Source organism: Felis catus, chromosome A1 (genome assembly GCF_018350175.1).
Source record: "Felis catus isolate Fca126 chromosome A1, F.catus_Fca126_mat1.0, whole genome shotgun sequence".
NCBI lineage: Eukaryota > Metazoa > Chordata > Mammalia > Carnivora > Felidae > Felis > Felis catus.
This window is the reverse complement of record NC_058368.1, coordinates 100,033,273-100,052,960: the sequence shown is the minus strand read 5'-3', so window position 1 is coordinate 100,052,960 and position 19,688 is coordinate 100,033,273. Positions and strand designations below refer to the sequence as shown.

The 19,688-nt window shown below is 37.3% G+C and overlaps 1 protein-coding gene and 1 long non-coding RNA gene across 4 annotated transcripts in view; one reads left to right on the top strand and one right to left on the bottom strand.

The window, feature by feature from the left end:
* The window catches only part of SRFBP1 (serum response factor binding protein 1), a 66,911-nt gene extending 56,889 nt beyond the window's left edge, over window positions 1-10,022 (bottom strand). The window contains exon 1 of the mRNA XM_006927549.5: window positions 9,839-10,022. Coding sequence (XP_006927611.1) covers window positions 9,839-9,874 — 36 coding nt within the window. The 5' untranslated portion in view covers window positions 9,875-10,022. The remainder of the gene's footprint in view (window positions 1-9,838) is intronic.
* Window positions 10,023-10,093: 71 nt separating this feature from the next.
* Window positions 10,094-19,688, top strand: part of LOC109499965 — a 74,668-nt gene continuing 65,073 nt past the window's right edge. Inside the window, exons 1-3 of one of the 3 annotated variants that reach the window (XR_002157578.3) lie at window positions 10,094-10,458; window positions 10,802-10,923; window positions 16,419-18,530. This is a non-coding gene — a long non-coding RNA (uncharacterized LOC109499965). Of the gene's footprint in view, window positions 10,459-10,801; window positions 10,924-16,418; window positions 18,531-19,688 lie in introns of those variants that run through there. The other 2 variants (XR_006598337.1, XR_006598338.1) reach the window with 2 other exon arrangements.

Below are 19,688 nucleotides of genomic sequence, written 5' to 3'. Positions count from 1 at the left end.
TGTTATAACAGTACTTAGTACAACACGATGCTATCATTCTGAGTTTGTATTTCGTCTATCATTATTAGGAGTCATATATCATTCCTTATAATGCCCTTCTTCCCTTCTCCACTTTAAGAACTAAATAAAATTCAGTTCAGATAAAATCTTTCCTGAGAAAATTTCCAATGACTTCTTCAGACAGAGATAACCCGTCTGACGTTTGCATCCCTAGTAAACTTTGTAGGCAGCATCTATTTCAGTGAACTGTCTCTATTTATTCACATGGCCATCTTTTTTTTTTTTTTTAATTTTAACGTTTATTTATTTTTGAAAGAGAGAGAGAAACAGAGCACAAGTGGGGAAGGGGCAGAGAGAGAATGAGACACAGAATCCAAAGCAGGCTCCAGGCTCTGAGCTGTCAGCACAGAGGACGCGGGGCTCAAACTCATGAACTGTGAGATCATGACCTGGGCCGAAGTCGGAAGCTTAACCGACTGAGCCACCCTGGCGCCCCAAGCGGCCATCATTTTCAATGCTCTGGGCACTCCCAAGAGGACAGGGGCCTTGTGGGATTTACATGATGCTTTCTGGGCCTTGAAAGAATGCCTGGCACATACAATCCCTCAAATTCTCCTTACTGAAATAACAACATCAACATGATCCTGTCTCTTCAAGGCTCTTGCATTTGGCTATTCTCTTACCCTCAATACAACTCACCTGCTTATTCCTTGAAAATACTGGCAACCGACTTACAATTTATTTCCGCCCTAACATTTTCCACCATTCCAGGTGACATGGATGTCCATGTTACAACCTAGCCATTATTATATCCTCACTTCTTCATTTCCTCTTTATGACCTAAACTATTCTATCTCAGCACCCATTAATTCAAATACTCCACACTAAGACCAAAATGTCTATTAACTTCCTTTTTCAAGTCTAACCACTACAACCATTTTTGACTTCATTGTAACCACCAGTTCACTGACCCCTATACTTTCTCTCATATGATTAGTCTTCTTCTTTCAAACTTTCCTTTTATTCAAGTCATATGCATCATCAACACTTGTGAATACCTGAAACTCCCCTATCCCTCCTTTTAGCAATCCCTCTAGTTAATCCTGGATGAAAACAATATCCTGAGTTCTTTATCACAGCACCCCAATAGCTGGGAAATACATTCTATCTACTTTAAATTCATCACAACTAAACTGAAATGGGCCCAATACTCTTAACTCCTATCCTACGTTTCTGACTAATTCCTTCCACAATGACTATTTTAAACCTTTGCTCTCTAAAACAAGAGACCTTCCTCTTCCTCTCTCTTTTCCAATTTCCTAGAGAAGACGAACATCAGATGGGATCCATCATCTTTCTACCACCTACCACCATGAATGCAAATTATCCTCTATTCATAAAGTTACAATGTAAGAAATTCCCCTACACAGCATCTGATGGTAATGTTCTAGTTGTGTTTTGGATCTCATCTTTTCTGCCTTCTTAGAACCTTTACTATAGACTGTCCCTTTACTCTAACTCTGTCAATCTCTTACATGGATGTTTCCATTAATTGTTTTGTTTCTATTAATTTTTATTCAAGCTTGACTCATTTTCACTAGAGACAAGACAGACAAAACATCCTCACTATGCAGATCACTAGGAGTACCTTCTCTCTACAAATGCCTCAGAGCCAAGCTTTCAGACAGGTTCAAACTCCCTATCTCCACTTCTGAATATCACATAATTTCAGTTGGATTTCCATCCCCATTATTCCACTAAGAGCTGTCACAAAAGATACCGATGATTTTTAAAAGTCCCTCAAATCCAACGGAATGTTTCAGGCTTCATTTCACTTGAAGTCTCAGAAGCATTTGACACTGTTGACCACTTTCTCCTTCTTGGAACACTTTCCCCTTGCTTTCCATAACAGAATACTCTCCTGGGTTTCCTCCATCATCTCTAGCCACTCCACCTTGGTCTTCTTTGAAGGCTCATCCACTTTAAACCAGTCATAAAGTTCAAAGGACAATCCTAAACCAATTCTTCTTTTCACAATATACTTGTTAGCCCTAAGTGATCTTACCTATGTATATTGTAATTTGCCAACTAAACAACGGTGACTCAGTAATTTCTGCCTTCAGCTCAGATTTCTTTTAGCTCCAGACCTAAGCGTTCAACTCTCTACTTGACAGTTCCTTTTAAGCATGCTTAAACTCATCTACAACTTACATTTAAACTCATGTTCTTCACCCCCAAATGGATTCTTTTTGTTGTTTCATATTTCATGGAAAAGAACAATCCTTTTGTTCAATTATAAACCCCGGGCTCGTTATAAGTAGTTCTCTTTTCTAAATCCCTCACAATGAATCTGTTACCAAGTTGGGTTAATTTTATCTCCTAATTATATCTCAAACTGTACTGCTTTTTCCCCTATCTTGACCTCCTAGCTCTCCTGGCTGAGTTACTGCTAACTGGTTTCTCTACATCCATTCCTGCCTCTCTCCAATCAGTTATCCACAACTTAGAATACATTTTTTAACACAGAGATCTGATGACAGACCTTTACTTTATTCTCTTCGGTGGTTCCCAATTTATCTTAGGATGGCACACGGGCTTTCTTTTATTCCTTGGTCCTCACCATGCTCCCACCTATTACCAAGCCTTTACACTTGCTGTTTCCTCTGGTAGGCATGCTCTTTCTTATCCTTCTGATTTTGGCTCAACTGTCATTTCTCAGTAAAATCTTTTCTGGCTTTCTTAAGTGGGTCAAAATACGCCTATATAAACACTTAAAGAGTGCTACTAGAACTTATCATAACCATTATTTTAAGTTTAATATTTTACTAGTAATCCGATTACAATCTAATGTGTCTTCTTCCCAGTAGGTTATAAATTCCATAAGGATCAAGTGTCTGGTTTTAGTCAACATTACATCTAAACACCTAACATAGTGATGGTATAGTGTAAGTTTTCAATAAACATGTGTTAAATAAATGACCAGAAAGTCTACAATACTCACTTGTTCATTCACTGTTTCATATGTATAATATATTAACAAAGTGCAGAGTAATCAGGTTTTTCTCCCACTAGATATGCTAACCTCTTTGGAATTTATTTTGAAGTTAGATTGAGAAAAAAAAATTTACTTGTACAAATAAAAAGCCATTTAGACCAGGTTTAAGTGAGAAAAGCTTACATTTCATACACAGCAAAGTAGGAGTTTAGGATACATTTTTTTTTTGAAAGTCCTTTATAAATCGATAGTGAGTGACAAATTATGCATTAGAATATATTAATAACTGTTTCTAATTGCTGCACCCTGAAGTTGCATGAAGTGATTATATGCTCTTTTGCTATCTGCTGTGAGTCACACGTGACTAAGAAACTACAGTGAGCAGAGTTGGTCCTCAGTTATGTTCCGATCATGGGAAAGCTAGATTCCAATTTTAAAACTCCAATTTAAGAAGCACTATGTTTGTCATTACTGCATTAGGGAATTCTAAATGAAAAGGGAATGCTTTACGTAAGCAGCTTCACGTCAAAACCAAAAAATGCTTCTCTAACGTATTGACTTTTCCAGGATTTCTGTGCAAGCTATAAAAAAATGTCATTACTATATTAGAAAACTAAGTACATTCATTTTATGTAACAATGGAATTATAATTTTATTTTTCTCACAACTGCTTGCCTCAAGCACTTCACTTTCTTCAAGCCCTTAACTTTATTTTTGCAAAAGTGACAAACAGGTACCATGCAAATTAGTTACAAATGCAAAATTCATTTGCACCTAGGAATTATGAAGTTGGTTGACAGAAAACCCACAAGTCAACAAATAGTCCTAAAACATTCAATACTGTCAGAAGGCCAATGCACTACTTAAGGGCAATGTTCTTGGGTTTCCCAACCGAAAGCAAACAGAACTATCACTTTTAGAAATGTGAAATAAGTATGATACTGTCTGGGAGGGAAGGAAGGAAAGAGAAGTAAAGACAGCGAGGAGAAAACAGAGGCATAATAATGGAAATGAAACGTGTTGACAAAGAAGAAATAAAAAGGAGAAAAAGTAAAAGGAAAGAGCTTGAAGAAAGAAACTGAAGGACAAATCTGTAGGTCATGACCAGCAAGACTGCCAAATCCAAGCTGAGGGCTTCCAAGCAGCAAAAGAATGTATTTAATTTGTAAGAGCAGAAGAAAAGGACACACACACACACACACACACACACACACACACACACACATATCTGATGCATATACTCAAAGTGAGGTGTCAATGAGAACTTAGGCATATGGATGCTCTCAGTTTACCTGGTAAAATCTTAACACATTAACATAACTTGGGTCAACTCTTAGGTAGACAGTACAAAAATAAGATCATAACTAAATTAAGTGGAAAGCTAATACACCTGCTTGAGGAAAGACATGTGGGCATATGGGGAAGAATCAACATAAACACAGGAAAGGGAGCCACAAAGAGCAAAAGCTAGCAGTGTCTAATTCAAGATTCCAAAGAAGATTTCCCAGTTCAGAGACGAGTAATACAATTTGTACTGGAATAACTGAATTATGGGGACACATGTATCAGAGCCCAACAATGAACTGTGTGCAGCCAGTGGAGGTCAGCAGTGAAAGAATCTTTTGCAATGTAAGCATTACTGTCCTACATTAGATACATTTAATAAACTAGCTTTCTCACTTATACAGACTCTTATAAGCTATGGTTAATGTGAATTTGCTTTTGAAAGAGTGAGCTATACTTTTGGGGTGACAAGGATACCAAGTTTCTGATATATAAAGCTGAGAGCAAACTACGGTCCCAAGATAAAAATACTACTGTGAATTGACCCTTGTTAGCTATCTGAGAACCAGACTACTAGCCAGCATCTTTTGGTAATTCATTGACTTTGTCATGCAATTAAATTAACCTATAACAAAATCCCATAGTTATTAGAAAACAATTGCTCCTTAGACCTTGTATTGCTCTAAGGGAGCTTGCAGTGCTAAGAAAAATCTGAGCATACCTGTGTTTCATTACCCATCTATCAGACCGTGACACACACACACAATCATGGCACATCATGTCCATGAGGCTGTTAGGAAATAGGCACTCTCACGTGCTATTGATAGAGGACTACAAACTGGTGTACTCCTTCTGGAGGGAACTCTGGCAACATCTGATAAAAATGCTATTTCTAGGAAATCTATCCAGAGGATACATCTCCAACAATAGGAAATGGCTACGCACAGGACCGTTCACAGCAGCCTTCCTATAAAATGCTACATTAGACATAAAATAATGCAAATAAGTAAAGCACAAACAATGTGGTATTCTAAACGCAGGACATATGCAAGTATAATTAGGAGTAAACTCTGAAAGTGATGAAAAGTAATTTTTAGAACAATACATGTGGTATGACACTGCATTAATACAGTAACACACGTAAAGTATAAAAATATACAACATAAACACTGTGGGTACACGTAACATAATACATGCTGGTAAATATGCTACTAAATTAAACATATAGATAATAAAATAACACTGAAAGAATAATAATTACTTCTGAAACAGAGAAGGTGAGTGGAATTAAGCATTAGAATATGGCAAAACATTGACACTTGCTAAACACAAGAATGAGATTATAGAGACATTTGTTATGTCATTTTCCATATGACTGAACAATTTCATATTTGATACAATTAATTATGATATGATAACTTATTATTAGTTATTATGGTATTAATTATACAGAGGACTTCTAATTTGGCCGCTTGGATAATTTACTGTTGAATTATACTTTTTTATTTTTGACAAGCAACAATTTAAAAATTCTAGAATACTTGGTGATTATAACTTAATCATTGAGCATATGCTGCCACCTAGCACAACTTCTCAGAATAGTTTAACAACAGAACAGAAAACAGTTCCTTCTTTTGGACAGACCCTCATTTACTATTTCAGTAAAAAATATTAAAAAGGACTACACACTCAATTATGAAATAGAAGCTTTGCAACTTCAAAAGCACATACAAACATGCTCTTGACATTTTTATCTTTTACAATACATGGAGACAAATCACTTTGTTCTCTGGCAATTCTGTTTCACGTTTAGGATCTAAGAGGAGGTAGAAAGCAATTTTCTAATGAGCTTCTTGGTAATGTGCTATCAGAAACAAAATAATGTCTGTTTCACATAAAGGCCCTTGGCCCCCTATGGAATTAAAGTTCATAATGAGATTGTTTCACCTCCTAATTCTGATTGTGCATGTCACTGCTGCCTAAAGAAAGAGATGACTGGAGCAAATCCAGCACTAGTTTTGCAAATTGTGTACTTACTACATGCTAGGGCATTGTTGTTTCCAATTGTGCATCCTTTCTCCACTTCATTGGAGAGGGAGAAAAAAAAAGTCTACAGTTAGGAGATTTCCATCGTTCATGTGAACATGAAGTACCTCAGGTTGAGCTATCCATACTGTCCTCTGCCCAACACCATTTACTCATTGTTAACTGTACAAACTAGGTACTATGCTTAAAGTCAGGGAAGCTGCTATAAGTCAGTTAGATAGTCTCCACATAAAGTACAGGTCAAGATAAAACATGTAATAAATAATCATAAAGTGAAGTATAAAGTGATTTTTTAAAAGAAAAATAGAGGTAACATTAAAAAGGGAAGATTTTACATACTTAAGAAGAATAAACATTATTTTAAGAACTGAGAATCAGGAAGTCGTCTATAAATGTCAGCTATTCTCCTTGGAAAATTTTTGAAATGAATAAAAACATTAAGGGTAGAAGACAATGAAAGTCAGTACAATAGGTGCCTGTGCAGGCAGGCTTTTTATTTTCACAAAAGATATTTTGGAAAATTAACCATGCTATAAATTAGATGGCCACATAATTTATTAAAAGAAAAAGCCTTAAAAATTTTGCACAGATAATGAGTATCAATATCACAAAAATAATACCAGAGATTTGTAAACATTTGAGAATCTGGGGTGTGTGGGTGGCTCAGTCAGTTAACCGTCTGACTCTTGGTTTTGGCTTAGGTTATGATCCCACAGCTCATGGGATTCATTTCTGTGTCAGGCTCCAGGCTGACAGCATTGAGCCTGCTTGGGATTCTCTCTGCCCCTCTCTGTCATTCCCCTGCTCGCACCTTCTCTCTCTCAAAATAAGTAAAGTTAAAAAAGAGAGAGAGAGAGAGAGAGAATCTGTTGAAACATGTGGACATCCCCCCCCCCCCCCCGAGACACACATATAAACACCAATTTACACATAATTTCAGGCAGTTATTGGATCCCTGAATTCCTAAATCTCAGTTAGGGAGAGCTAATCTAAGTTATTAAGAATCATAAAAATGATGGCTCGAGTTACTCACTGAACAGATGGGTAGTGAAGATATGATGGTGAGCAAAAAGCTTCCAGATAAATGGAGGAAATAAGAAACCTCTCTCACATTCAGACACATATACCCTAAGCAACTATTATAAGAGCTAAAAAGTAAATGCAGTTACAAATGCTTATAGAAGGGATAAAAGGATAAAGTCAAAGTCAGTTTTCCTGACAAAATAACAAGTAAAGTAGAAATACGAAACGGACTAATGAGAAGAAAAGGAGTTTTGGGTACAAGGGAGAATACGCCCAAAGGAGGAGTAAGAGTGCGACGCTTCCTAGTAGAGGAAGGCCAGTGAGGCTGAAGTGGGGTGAGGGGTGGGAGGCAGTGGTGTACTAGAAGGGGGAGAGGGGACTGGTCTTGTTTAGGCAGATTTTTACCAAAAGCAACAGGAAGCCATCAAATAGGCTGTAAGCAAGGGAGTCATGGGATTAGATTTCTATTTTGAAGCGAGCACTCACTCTAGCTGCACTATGGAGATCAGACTAGAGGGAGAGAAGAATCAAGGAAAATAGTTGGAAGGCTAGTAAGCAGTTCTGGTCAGAGATATAACTTGAACTGGTATGGGACGGTAACGAAAAAGTAATGGATTAAGATAGTGAACTCTTTTTCTGATACATTTCTTCCTTGGAGGAGTTATTTCATTTCTCTTACCAATTTTCTATGAGATGGTTTCTCCTAACTACTATTTAACAGTAATGACATTAGCCATTTATCTGTCATATTTGCTATATATACATATATTTTGTAATTGGCTGTCTTTCTTAAATTTCAGGATATTTCTCATTTTTTTTTATTTAAATTTTTTTTTCAACGTTTATTTATTTTTGGGACAGAGAGAGACAGAGCATGAACGGGGGAGGGGCAGAGAGAGAGGGAGACACAGGATCGGAAACAGGCTCCAGGCTCTGAGCCATCAGCCCAGAGCCTGACACGGGGCTCGAACTCACGGACCGCGAGATCGTGACCTGGCTGAAGTCGGACGCTTAACCGACTACGCCACCCAGGCGCCCCAAAGATATTTCTCATTTTTATATGGACAACTCTATGCTTGTTTTTCCCTTTGTAAATTTTCCCTCCCATTTATTTTAAATTATAATGTATGTTTACAAATATATGCTAAGATCTTCAGGATTTCCCCCTTCAATGTATCTGTACTCCACTGCCAAGTAAAATCTAGACTCATTAACCTGGAAGTAGGGCAGTATGTAATATATTTTAGTTTAATTTCCTACTTCATCCACACGTTCTCATCAATGGAGAGTTACCTAGCCCTACACTACCCAAGGGGGTCCCTACTACCATCTCGTTTTGGTTTACACCAGTCCTTTTGCCTGGAATGCCTTTTTCCCTTCAGTGAATCACTGACTGCAATGCCAGTCTAAGATCCTTAAAGACAAAGAATAATCACTTCATTTAGCCTTCTTTGGAAATTTTTCTGCACTACTTGTCTTTCTGGGCATTATTCTATACCATAGGCGGGTGCTGCTTACCCTTTCCTATCTGAGTTGCAACCTACAGGTTGCCTGAAAATAGAAAGTATGTCTACACACAACTGTGCAAGGTGAACAGTAGATCATGCTCATAGCAAACACAGAGCCACTGAATACAGGATAAAAAACCTCCTTTGCATTAGCTGGGAGGTCCTCATTTGATTCTTGCTTCTCCAGCTTACTTTAAATCTTCAGATGTCTTATGATTCCTTAAATAGAACCAGAAACTGGAAAGGGGATAGCGCTAGAAATGGTAGCCTAGTGACACAGACACGATACGTTAGCAGTGATAAGAGCAAATACCTGGTTTCAGAGTGAATTTAAGAGAGAACGAGAGAAGGGGAGTTAGCGACAGCAAGTATAAACAACTCTTTTTAAAATTTTTGCTGTAAATGAAAGGAGAGAAATGGGACAGTAGTTGCAATAAGAAACATGGTATTGAGTGTACCTCCTTACAAACGACACGATCTCACTGTAGATCAGCAATCTCTTAGTATAAGCTATAGTTCTTAACCTCCCGCCTTCACTTTCAGCACCCGATAAAAGGCAGGTAACGCTTAATGAGAGTTTATTAGCTGTCCAGCACCGTGCAAACACTTCCCATATTCCAATTAATTGCTCACAACATCCTTGCGAAGAAAGTAGGATCAGAGCTTCGTTTTACAAACGCGGACAGTTACCATAAAGATTAAATGATACTCCCAACGTCTCAGAGATAAAAATTCATGGGGCCCAAGGGCAAGAGACAGGTCTCTTGCTTCAGCCACCTCGGAACCGTGAAGGGAAGTTACTGTGACCAGGCTCCGAGTTCCGGTAAACCTGCCTGGGCCCATCCAGCGGCTCCTTCAGCCGCACTCCTTACCCTCGCCCCCAGGAGACCACGCGCCTGTCAGAAAGACCCAAAGAGCCGTTCGTGGGGGGAGGGAGGGTACTAAAGGGCAGTCCCACAAGTTCCCAGACCTCGGCGCCTACCTCGTTATTGAGGTTTAGACTCCCCTGTTGAGCCATGGTGGGTTCAAGAAGCGCTGCGACCAGCACGTGAACTCTGCGAATCAAATCGCTGTTGCGTCGCCACGCCCCTCTACGGCACGCTCTGTGGCCCAAAACTCACCGACCAACCTTCCGCGACGACGCTTGAGGAGAAAGGAGATTGACGCTTTCAGGGACAGAACGGAAGTGAGTGAGAACGACTTCCGGAGTGAAGGGCTACGCGCCGGAACTGCACGTTCCTATGGAAACCGAGCCTGCGCAGGTGGCTCACAGGAGGCTCTAACTGTTGGCAAATTCGGAAGTTTTTAAAGATGCTTATTTATTTTATTATATTTGTTGGTAGACTTGGCTCGGCTGTTAAAGACCTTGTTTTTGTGTCCCAGTGGGGGGTGAAAAGATGTTTTGTGAAAGGAACAGTTGAGTGACCAATTTTTGCACCGAATTTTTTTTATCTGGGGTTTGTGAACATTCTTGCGCTTCTCACAAGGAGCCCTAATTAGATGCAGCTCTCCCCAACGCCCCCCCCCCCGCCCCCCAGGCTCATACTATAGCTGAAGCGTGAACCTATTTTTTCTGCACACTGTAATAAGGTTTGAATTTAGGTAACGAACGTTTAAATAGATTTAATACTAATATAATATAGTAATAGCTGTTTAAGTAGATTTAAATAGATTTTTCCCTTTAGAAAAGGAAACAAATAATTGAACATTTGAGGAAAACTTTAAAAGCACGTTTGCAACTGCCTAACGGAATGACTGTTTGAAGTATTTGCCTGCAGGTTGAAGAGACATTAAGGAGTATCTGAATTAGATAATCTTTGAATTAATACTTAACACCTGGTAATATTGATCATTAAAATGGGTCAGAGCCAGGGGCAAAAGCTTTACATGAATTATCTCCAAAATACAGACATGCGATGAGATAGGAACTATTCTTATTTTACAGATGTGGAAACTGACTTCGGAGGAGCCAAGTCTTACCCATAGTTTCCTAGCTGGGGCCAACCACTGCCACAGGACTGAGGGAATGGTTACATAAATCTGCGGAGCCCACTGCAAAATGAAAATGTAAGACCCCTCATTGAAAAAGTAGGAAAAAGGTGTTTTTCTTTTTCTTTTTTTTTTCATGTCTTGCATGGTGTTTCTTGACCTGTCCTTTGTTTTTATTTGGTATGTAATGTAGTGTTCTGTCAAGCACAGGCATATTGGTGAATCTAGTGCAGACCTTTACAGGTGCCTGGGACCCGTACCCCAGGACTCAGGGTAGGATGCATGTTTTGTAACAAGATGGCAGCAGTTGCTGAGCAGAGGCAGGAAAGTGGGAAGCCAGAGAATCCAACTGGAATATGTGGGAGGCAAGACCAACAATGACCCAGGACTAAACCCTTGAGATATGTTTCATTGTCACACTGGACTTCACTTACAAAACTCAAATTCACAGATAAAAATTGACAATTTCAAGACTGATGAAAGAACATTTAAGCTAGGCCTCCTTAGGCGCCTCTGTCCAAAAAAGACAGCTGTGTCCAGAGTCCGTGCTCTTAACTGATGATTCTGTATTCAAATTACATTAACTCAGACTTGTATTGTGTTTTTTTTTTTTTCTTTAGTTTATTGTGTGATTTGGGCACAAATCATTGATGGTTGACTTCCTCTTTGAATAATGTTGGGAAAGGTAGTTTTGCCATTAATAAGCCATACACTAAATTGTAATTGTCTCCTTAGTCATCTGTTTCTCTTTATTAAAGCTGAACTCCTGGAATGTAATCGCTTCTTCAACCTAGGTAGGTAGTAGGCACTCCATACATAAGTACATAGGAAAGGGCATCTTAAAGATAAGTGTAGAGCTTTATGGAAAATATGTATTTTAACTTGGGACAAGGTGTTTTTATGATTCCATAATAATTCAGAAAATGTATTCTTAATATGAAGTTTGTCTGTAGTTCTTAAAGGCCCTGTAGTGTTTTCTCTGGATGACTCCTCTTGTCCAACACTTCAGTCTTCTCAGGTTCAAGGTTTGTTTTCTACCTTTTCTTGGCCCAGGCTCTCTCCTTTGCCTTTCCACATGCCAGATCTGCTTTCTCAATGGCTACTTTTCAAGACTGGATTAAGTTCCATCTGTCCTTTTAAAGAATCCTTTCCGTAACTCCCAACAGAAGTTAATTTTTTTCATCAGCACCTCATTTTTTATATTACTTACAATAGTCTGACTTGAAATTTCTTCTGTAAAAACTATTCTCATACATTATAAGCTTTTAGCAACCTTAGATGCTCATTTTAAACTACTAGTAGTTTTCCATTGTCCCTGATACATCGCTAACAAGTCAAACCATTTCCCCCTTTTGATGGTACAATCTCAAAAATTATCTTGATTCTTTGCAAAGATGATTCTGCTAATCTGCTCTTTTAAGCTACATGCATTTCCTCTAGTAATAACAATGTATTTGTATTAATCAGGGTACAAGTGTCTCTGGAAAGCAACACATGAAAACACCTCTTCCTTTTATTCCTGAAGTGTTGACCTGATCAGTTAAATGCTGCCAGATACATGAAAGAACAATTCTATTATCATTAAAAGCAACTACTGTGAGACCCTCTTACCTCTTTATTACAGTGTTCCAATTAGTGGAAGTAAGGATCCAACAACATGTTCAATGGGAATCAAGTTTTCCATTTTTAGGTTTCTCAAGAGTTTGTCAAATCACACTACTTTTGTCTATGTGGGTTGCCGTAACAAAATAACACATATGGGGTGGCTCAAACAACAGAAATTATTTTCTTAGAGTTAGGAGGGTACAAGTCCAAGATCAAGGTGGCATCATGTTTGTTTCTGGTTGAAGTTCTCTTCTTGGCTTGCAGTGGCCGCTTCTTGTTTTGTCCTCATGTGGCCATTCGAATGGACACACCTGGAGAGAGACTTTTGTGGTATTTCTTGCTTTTCTTTTAAGAATACCAATTCTGTTGGATTCAGGCTCTACCTTTATGACTTCATTTCATCTTAGTTACCTCCCTAAAGACTTTATCTTTAAATACCAACATTTTGGGGATTTTAGCTTCAATGTATAGGTTGGAGTAGGGGTAGAGGACACAATTGAGGCCACTTTCTTTGAGAAAAGAAAATTACCTAAAAAGTAATCTCTTCCAGGCACCTGGGTGACTCAGTCAGTTAGGCATCTGATGCTTGATTTTGGCTCAGGTCATGATCTCAGGATAGTGGGATCGAGCCCTGCATCTGGCTCTGCTGTGAGCAGTAGCCTGCTTGAGATTCTCTCTCTCTCTCTCTCTCTCTCTCTCTCTCTCTCTCTGCTCCTGTCCCTGACTCATGCTTTCTCTAAAGACTTTTAAAAAAAATTTTAAGGCAATCTTTTCCTTATCTAACGTGCCCATTGCTCTCTGTTTCTATTATTAGATATTGGGTAACAATTGATATTAGGACATTTGCTAAGTGAAATAAGCCAGACACAGAGGGACAAATACAACATTAAATATGTACATTATGAATTGAAAGCAGTCATATTCAAAGAAGAAAGGACTGGAATGGCATTTGCAAGGGGTTGGAGTGAGGGAAATGTGGATGGACAGGTATTAGTCAAAGGGTACAGAATTTCATTATATAAGATGAATAAGTCCTAGAGATATCTATGAAGCATAATGCCTATAGTTAACAATATCATATACTTAAGAATTGCTATGAGGATAGTTCTTATGCTGAATGTTTTATCCTCAAAAAAAAATAAGCATTAAAGAGGGCAGGATAAACTTTTGGAGATGATGAATATGCTAATGGAATAGAGTGTGGTTATGGCTTCATGGTATATACTGTGCTTACCTCCAAAGTTATTGAGTGTGTTAATTGTGTACAGTTTTTTGTAGATTAATCTTACCTTAGTGAAGTGCTTTAAAAAAAGAAAGTTATGGGCTGGTACTAACAAGGTGATTGTAATGCTCCACCTTTCTCTTTCTTGAATGAGTGGGTAAAAGAGAAGTTTTGGGGAATCCTTTCACTTTTTAAAAATGTGGTGTAATTTATAATCTTTATAATCTGATGATTTTGTACTCAAATTACATTTGCACAGTTAGTAATTCACTCACAGCAGATTGTAGTATAGCTGGGTGTTTCAGTGCCAACTGTTAACTACTGCATTAAGTTTTTGGTTTTATGGCTCTGCACTTTGAGTTCTCTATCCCTGGATGGCAGTGTTGTTCTCCAAATTTGACACTACAATTGAAATTTGGAAAGGTAGGGGCACCTGGGTGGCTCAGTCAGTTAAATGTATCAGACTTTGGCTCAGGTTTTGGGCTCTATGTTGGCAGTGTGCGGCCTGCTTGGGATTCTTGCTCCCTCCTATCTCTCTGCCCCTCCCTTGCTCATGCTTTCTCTCTCTTAAAATAAATAAGTAAAACCTTTAAAAATTTTGGAAATGTATAGAAAGCAATCTAAGTAAATGGCTTATGACAACATTTTTTAAATTAGAAAGAAAACAGTTGAATCTATCAGATTTTGTATTTCTTTAATGACTAAGATTAACTGCTCAGTCTTTAATTTTTGATTTGAAGTGAGTTGCCAACAACAACCAACCCTCTAGGTGAACTGCTAATGTTTTTTTTTAAGATTCAACTTTATGTGTATGTATATATAAATACACACACACACACACACACACACACACACACACACACACACTGAAGAGCGTAATTGGTTAGTATATAGAAAGCAGGTAATTCGCAAGTTCCTAGGCCAATGTGTTTACTAAATTAATCCTCTAACAGATTGCTTTTTGCCTAGATTTTATTTTAATTTTTATGGAGTGTTTTGAATAGATTTGTTATTATATCTGTGGGAAATCTAAAGAAAAGTTTGTATTTTAGGAATTTTAGATACTAAAATTTGAAAAAAAATTGGTTAATGTTACATAATCAAATTTTACAAAATCTCAGGGAATGAGCTGACACTGAGTTAGCAATTTAGTATTTTGGCTAAGAGGTTTAGCTCTGGAGTCAGACTATCTGACAACAAAGTTTAATTCCATTTTTTAATAACTGTATGCCCTTGAGCAAGTTATGTAAGCTCTCTGTGCCAAGTTTCCCTTATAAAAATGAGAATGATAATCAGCCTCATAGGATTGTTGTGATGATTAAGCAAAAACACAGTGTAGTTTCTTAATGAATATTTACCTCTCAATAATTTAAACTGCTATTATTTTCCATTATCTCATTTCATCTTGACAGAAACTTTGTAAGATAGGCATAGTACGTAAGAGGGAGTCGTGTCTTATGAATAACAAATATTCCTGAGGTCAGAGAGGTAATAAGAGGGCAATCCAAGTCTCTTGACATAAAATCATTGGTGGCAGTTTTATAACAACTCCATGATATGAATGTATAAACTACATTTATAATTTATGACTACCATGCCATTCTTTCCCATTCATCTAATTATTTATTGATTGTTCAGTAAAGACTGAATACACTTTATAAACTATAAATCCCTTCCTATATATGATTTGTTTTTTTTAATTAGTTTCCAGTTAACCCAAGATAAGCTCAAGATTATGCAACAAAGCCTATAATGATTTAAGTTGAGAAAACATTATTAAAGCCCTGTATATTCACTTTAAATTTATGGCTGTGGTTCATTTTAATCTACATTGTGGAGCATCTATTGTGCAAACCGGTGTACTGGTTTCAATAGGAGATAAATGATTAAGTCGTTGTGCTCTCCATGTTTACCATGGACTTATGGAATAATGACTTTAATAATTCCAATGCCAAGACCAACTATATTGAGTGCCATATAAAGACTATTACAGGGAAGTGAGAGAACAATTTGATTAGAAGTCTTCCTAGAGGAGATAGGTTTTGAGCTCTATTTTGAAAGAAGGGTGGCCCTTAAATAGGCAGCTATAGAATAGGGAGAGAATTCTCAGCAAAGGAAATTAGTCATATAAAAGCAAGGTGGCAAAAGACATTGTATTTCATGAAGTAATACAAAGGATTTGTCACACTTTCTTAAAGTTTTTAAAAACATTGTTAGGCATAGAAATTAAAACCTTTTAAATTTCTTAAGTGTATTTCCCCAACACACCCCTTAAAATGATAGTTCTCTTAAAGTTACTGAAATTTGTAAAAAGTGAAGCAAAATCTTTTAAGGCAAAAATCATACTTTATGAATCTTAATAGACTGGGAGAAGCAGGTCTCGAAATACCTGAGGATTTATACATTTGTAAGTGACTGAGTAATATTTAAAGGATATTTTGCTGTAGTTATATTTAAACAATGAGATGGAAATTTGGGACAGAATAAAGTGAATGGTGTAAAAGCCTGTTCAGAGAAAACATTTTTTATTTGTAGCAGATATTTCGGTCACTTGTCCATTGAGGCCGAGAGAGTGATAAAGTGTATAGGCTGGGGAGTTGCCTTTAGCTGGTCATTTAGCCTCTCTTTGAAGGAATACCAGTTTTGTTTCTGGTGAGGATTAGGGTTAGAGAAAGAAGCTCTGTTATTTTCCCCAACTCCTACTCAAGATTCTCTAAAGTGCTGTCTCTGCTTCTTCACTTTTCAGCTGTTCCTCAAAGCCCTGCTGTTTGAATCCCTGTTACCACTGCACTGAAACTGTGTTTGTCACTGTTACCAGTGACCTCCCAGGTGCTCATTATACTTTTGATTGTTCACAGTATGAGATATCACCCCTTTCTGTTGCCGGGATTGACTCACCTGAATGTGTTGGCTCAGCCAGTGACCCCCTTCCTCTTTGTCTTCTCACATTTATCATTGTCTAAGCTAGAAGCCTTGCCAAATAGATGGACTATGTAGAGGTTGCTTCATGCTAGACTTTTTCATACCTTACCTTGGTCATGTGAATACTATTGATTCAAGAGAATTACCCAGCCCCACTGGTGATAGTGCTGGACTTGAGATCTGCCTGTGTTCATGTCTGTAACAACTAGTTTAGAGCGCAGGGAAGTTCCAAGCAAGGGCCAGGGTATGGGAGAGGTCAGCTCTGGATGCAAGAAATGAGGGAAGGGGCAAGAATTTTTCTGGAGAAAATTTAAAATTATTTACAATCCTGACTAAAGTCAACCTGCTTCTATTATCACCATGCACTAGAAATGCTAAAAAAAAAAAAAGTGATAAAACTCTCCTCACTGAACAAATATTTTGTCTGTTCTAAATAATTACCACAGTTTTACTATCAAGTTTAAAAAAATGTACATGTAAGCTTCAAAATTACCACACTTTTATTAACTTTAATAAACATATCTTATATGAAAGTAAGTTGGAGAACTGCCAGGTATGTAATTGGCCTCTGATACACATAGTCTCAGATACCTATTCGGTAGTAAGTTTGTGATTGTCTGGAATCAGCTGAGCACACTTTTCAACACAGCTGATTTGCAGTCTCTGTGATACTATATATTCCCACATTTAATAGCTGTTTGGAGTAAATGATAGAATAATAGCTGTGAATTTTGTAGTTCTCTATTTTTTTTTCTGATGTGAAGTTTTAGATGAGGTGTATCAGATTAAAAAATTTGCAGAAAGCTGGAATCATCCTTGAATGTTGTACCATGAAATGCCAAGCTTTAAAATCATTTCTTGAAAAGAGGCATACAGGAAATGTGGAAAGTGATACGAACCTGCAGCACCAACAAGTGAAAAAAGGTAAGAGAACGGACATTCACATAGAAAAAAGAATCAAATTTCAGAGAACGGGAGAAGAAACAACAGAAGATGCTGGTATTACATCGCCATTAGCAGAGCAGAAGAGCAATAGGTGAATGCCTCGAGGGTTTTCACTAAAAATGGACGCTTGCTTTGAAACAGTGGATTAAATAAGTTTCGTTATCCTTCAGCCAGTTTCTCTGATTTTTGCAGAAGAAAAAAATGTGTAGTTGTAACCAGTATTATGATAAACCAGAAGTTTATGATGAATTTTAATGTGAAAATATTTTAGTGGAAATATTTTTAACTGGAACCATTTAGCATACATCCTGAAGAAACAGAGACACGGATAATATTACAGTTTCTGGAATTTATTGTGAATGAGATTATAATGATTCACTGCCAAATATTTTCTAAGGTTTAAGACTTAGACTAGTAGCATATAGGTACACGTCGCTTCTTGTGAAAGAAACATCAACATTAAAATTAACTGAAAGTGTTCTTGAGCTATAAATGAAGAGAAATGGACAAATATGGCTATATTATCTATTAAACACGAATATATGAAGATCAATTTTGTATAAAGTTTTTGATAAATATGCAGAGAAGTTCAAGCTTGAAAATAAAAATAATATTATCATTGAATGCTCTGACAGACCAATATCCAGTAATAAATTTTCAGGTGTGTAGTATATTAATGTAGTTAAAAAGTATGGTTTCAGTTGAGGAATGAGCATAATTCTGACATGAATATTGATTGGTATTTTTATTTACATTAGTGAGTAGATGAAAGTGAAAGTAGTGAAGATATATGTTGAAACTTCATTTGTTCATAAATGACAAGAGCACTTCTCACTGAATTGGCTATGGTTTTTGATTACAGGAAGAACATTGCACTATCCACAGTGGATGACGTAGACAAAGCAAACTTTTAAACTTAATCTGTGTTGTTAAAATTTTCTCCTTTGTTGTCATAAGGCTTAGGGTCAATCAATAAAACAGTTAAGCAAGACCTGATATGTGGTATTTGCTCTTATTCGAAGTGTAAGTGCTCCCCCACTGTTACCTCTTTCAAGCTGCTAAGGAGATGTCCCTGAGTGGGGTGGAGATCAGAAGAGATTTGCAGTAACACACTATTTTTATGGAATCCACAATGAAGATCAATCAGTCATAAGCTCAGGAATATAGATGATAGTATGATGTAGTAAAAAAATTAGGAATGTTATCCATTTTTTATTTTTGGGTCTCTTTTGCCTTTGTTTCTAATATAATTTATTAAAGTTTATATAAATTGACTGTTAACGATGCCTGCGTTTTACAACAGATTATATTCTTGTTTTTTTTCCTTTTTGGTGTATTTTTACTCATTGAGGGAGCTCATCTACCCTGAATATTTCAACTTTCTTTTGAAACATTTCCCAAATTACATTTGGCATAAAACTTCACATTGATAGATCTGGCTAGGAAAATGGTTCTCTAATGAAATACATTTAGAATTTGTATGATTCATAATATAAAGTAACATTCATAATGTAAAGTAAATCCTATGATAATTCTAATGTAAAGAACCCTCCCAATCATGTTTAAATTAGTTCTTTCCAGTCTCATTGGAGCATAAGTCATATTGTGTTGTAGTTATTAAATCTACCGAAACTTTGTATACCACTTTGGGAAATATTGTCATAAAAGTTGTAAGTCCCCAATATGCGTATATATCTGATCCTTCTTTTTTTTTTTTTTTTAAATTTTTTTTCAATGTTTTTTATTTATTTTTGGGACAGAGACAGAGCATGAATGGGGGAGGGGCAGAGAGAGAGGGAGACACAGAATCGGAAACAGGCTCCAGGCTCTGAGCTATCAGCCCAGAGCCCGACGCGGGGCTCGAACCCACGGACCGCGAGATGGTGACCTGGCTGAAGTCGGACGCTTAACCGACTGCGCCACCCAGGCGCCCCTGATCCTTCTTTTTATCTGAACTCTAAAACTCAATATCCAGCTGTCTCATACACCCAGAATTTCTTCAAGATTGTATATTCAGTATTAGGCTCATTGCTGTGTCAGTGATCTCAAGTCAAAGGCCAGTGAAGCACACTTATGGTTTGAAAAGTTGGGACTATTACTTGTTGCAATGTGGAAGAATGTACAACATAGTGAAGTGTAGGATGTCTCA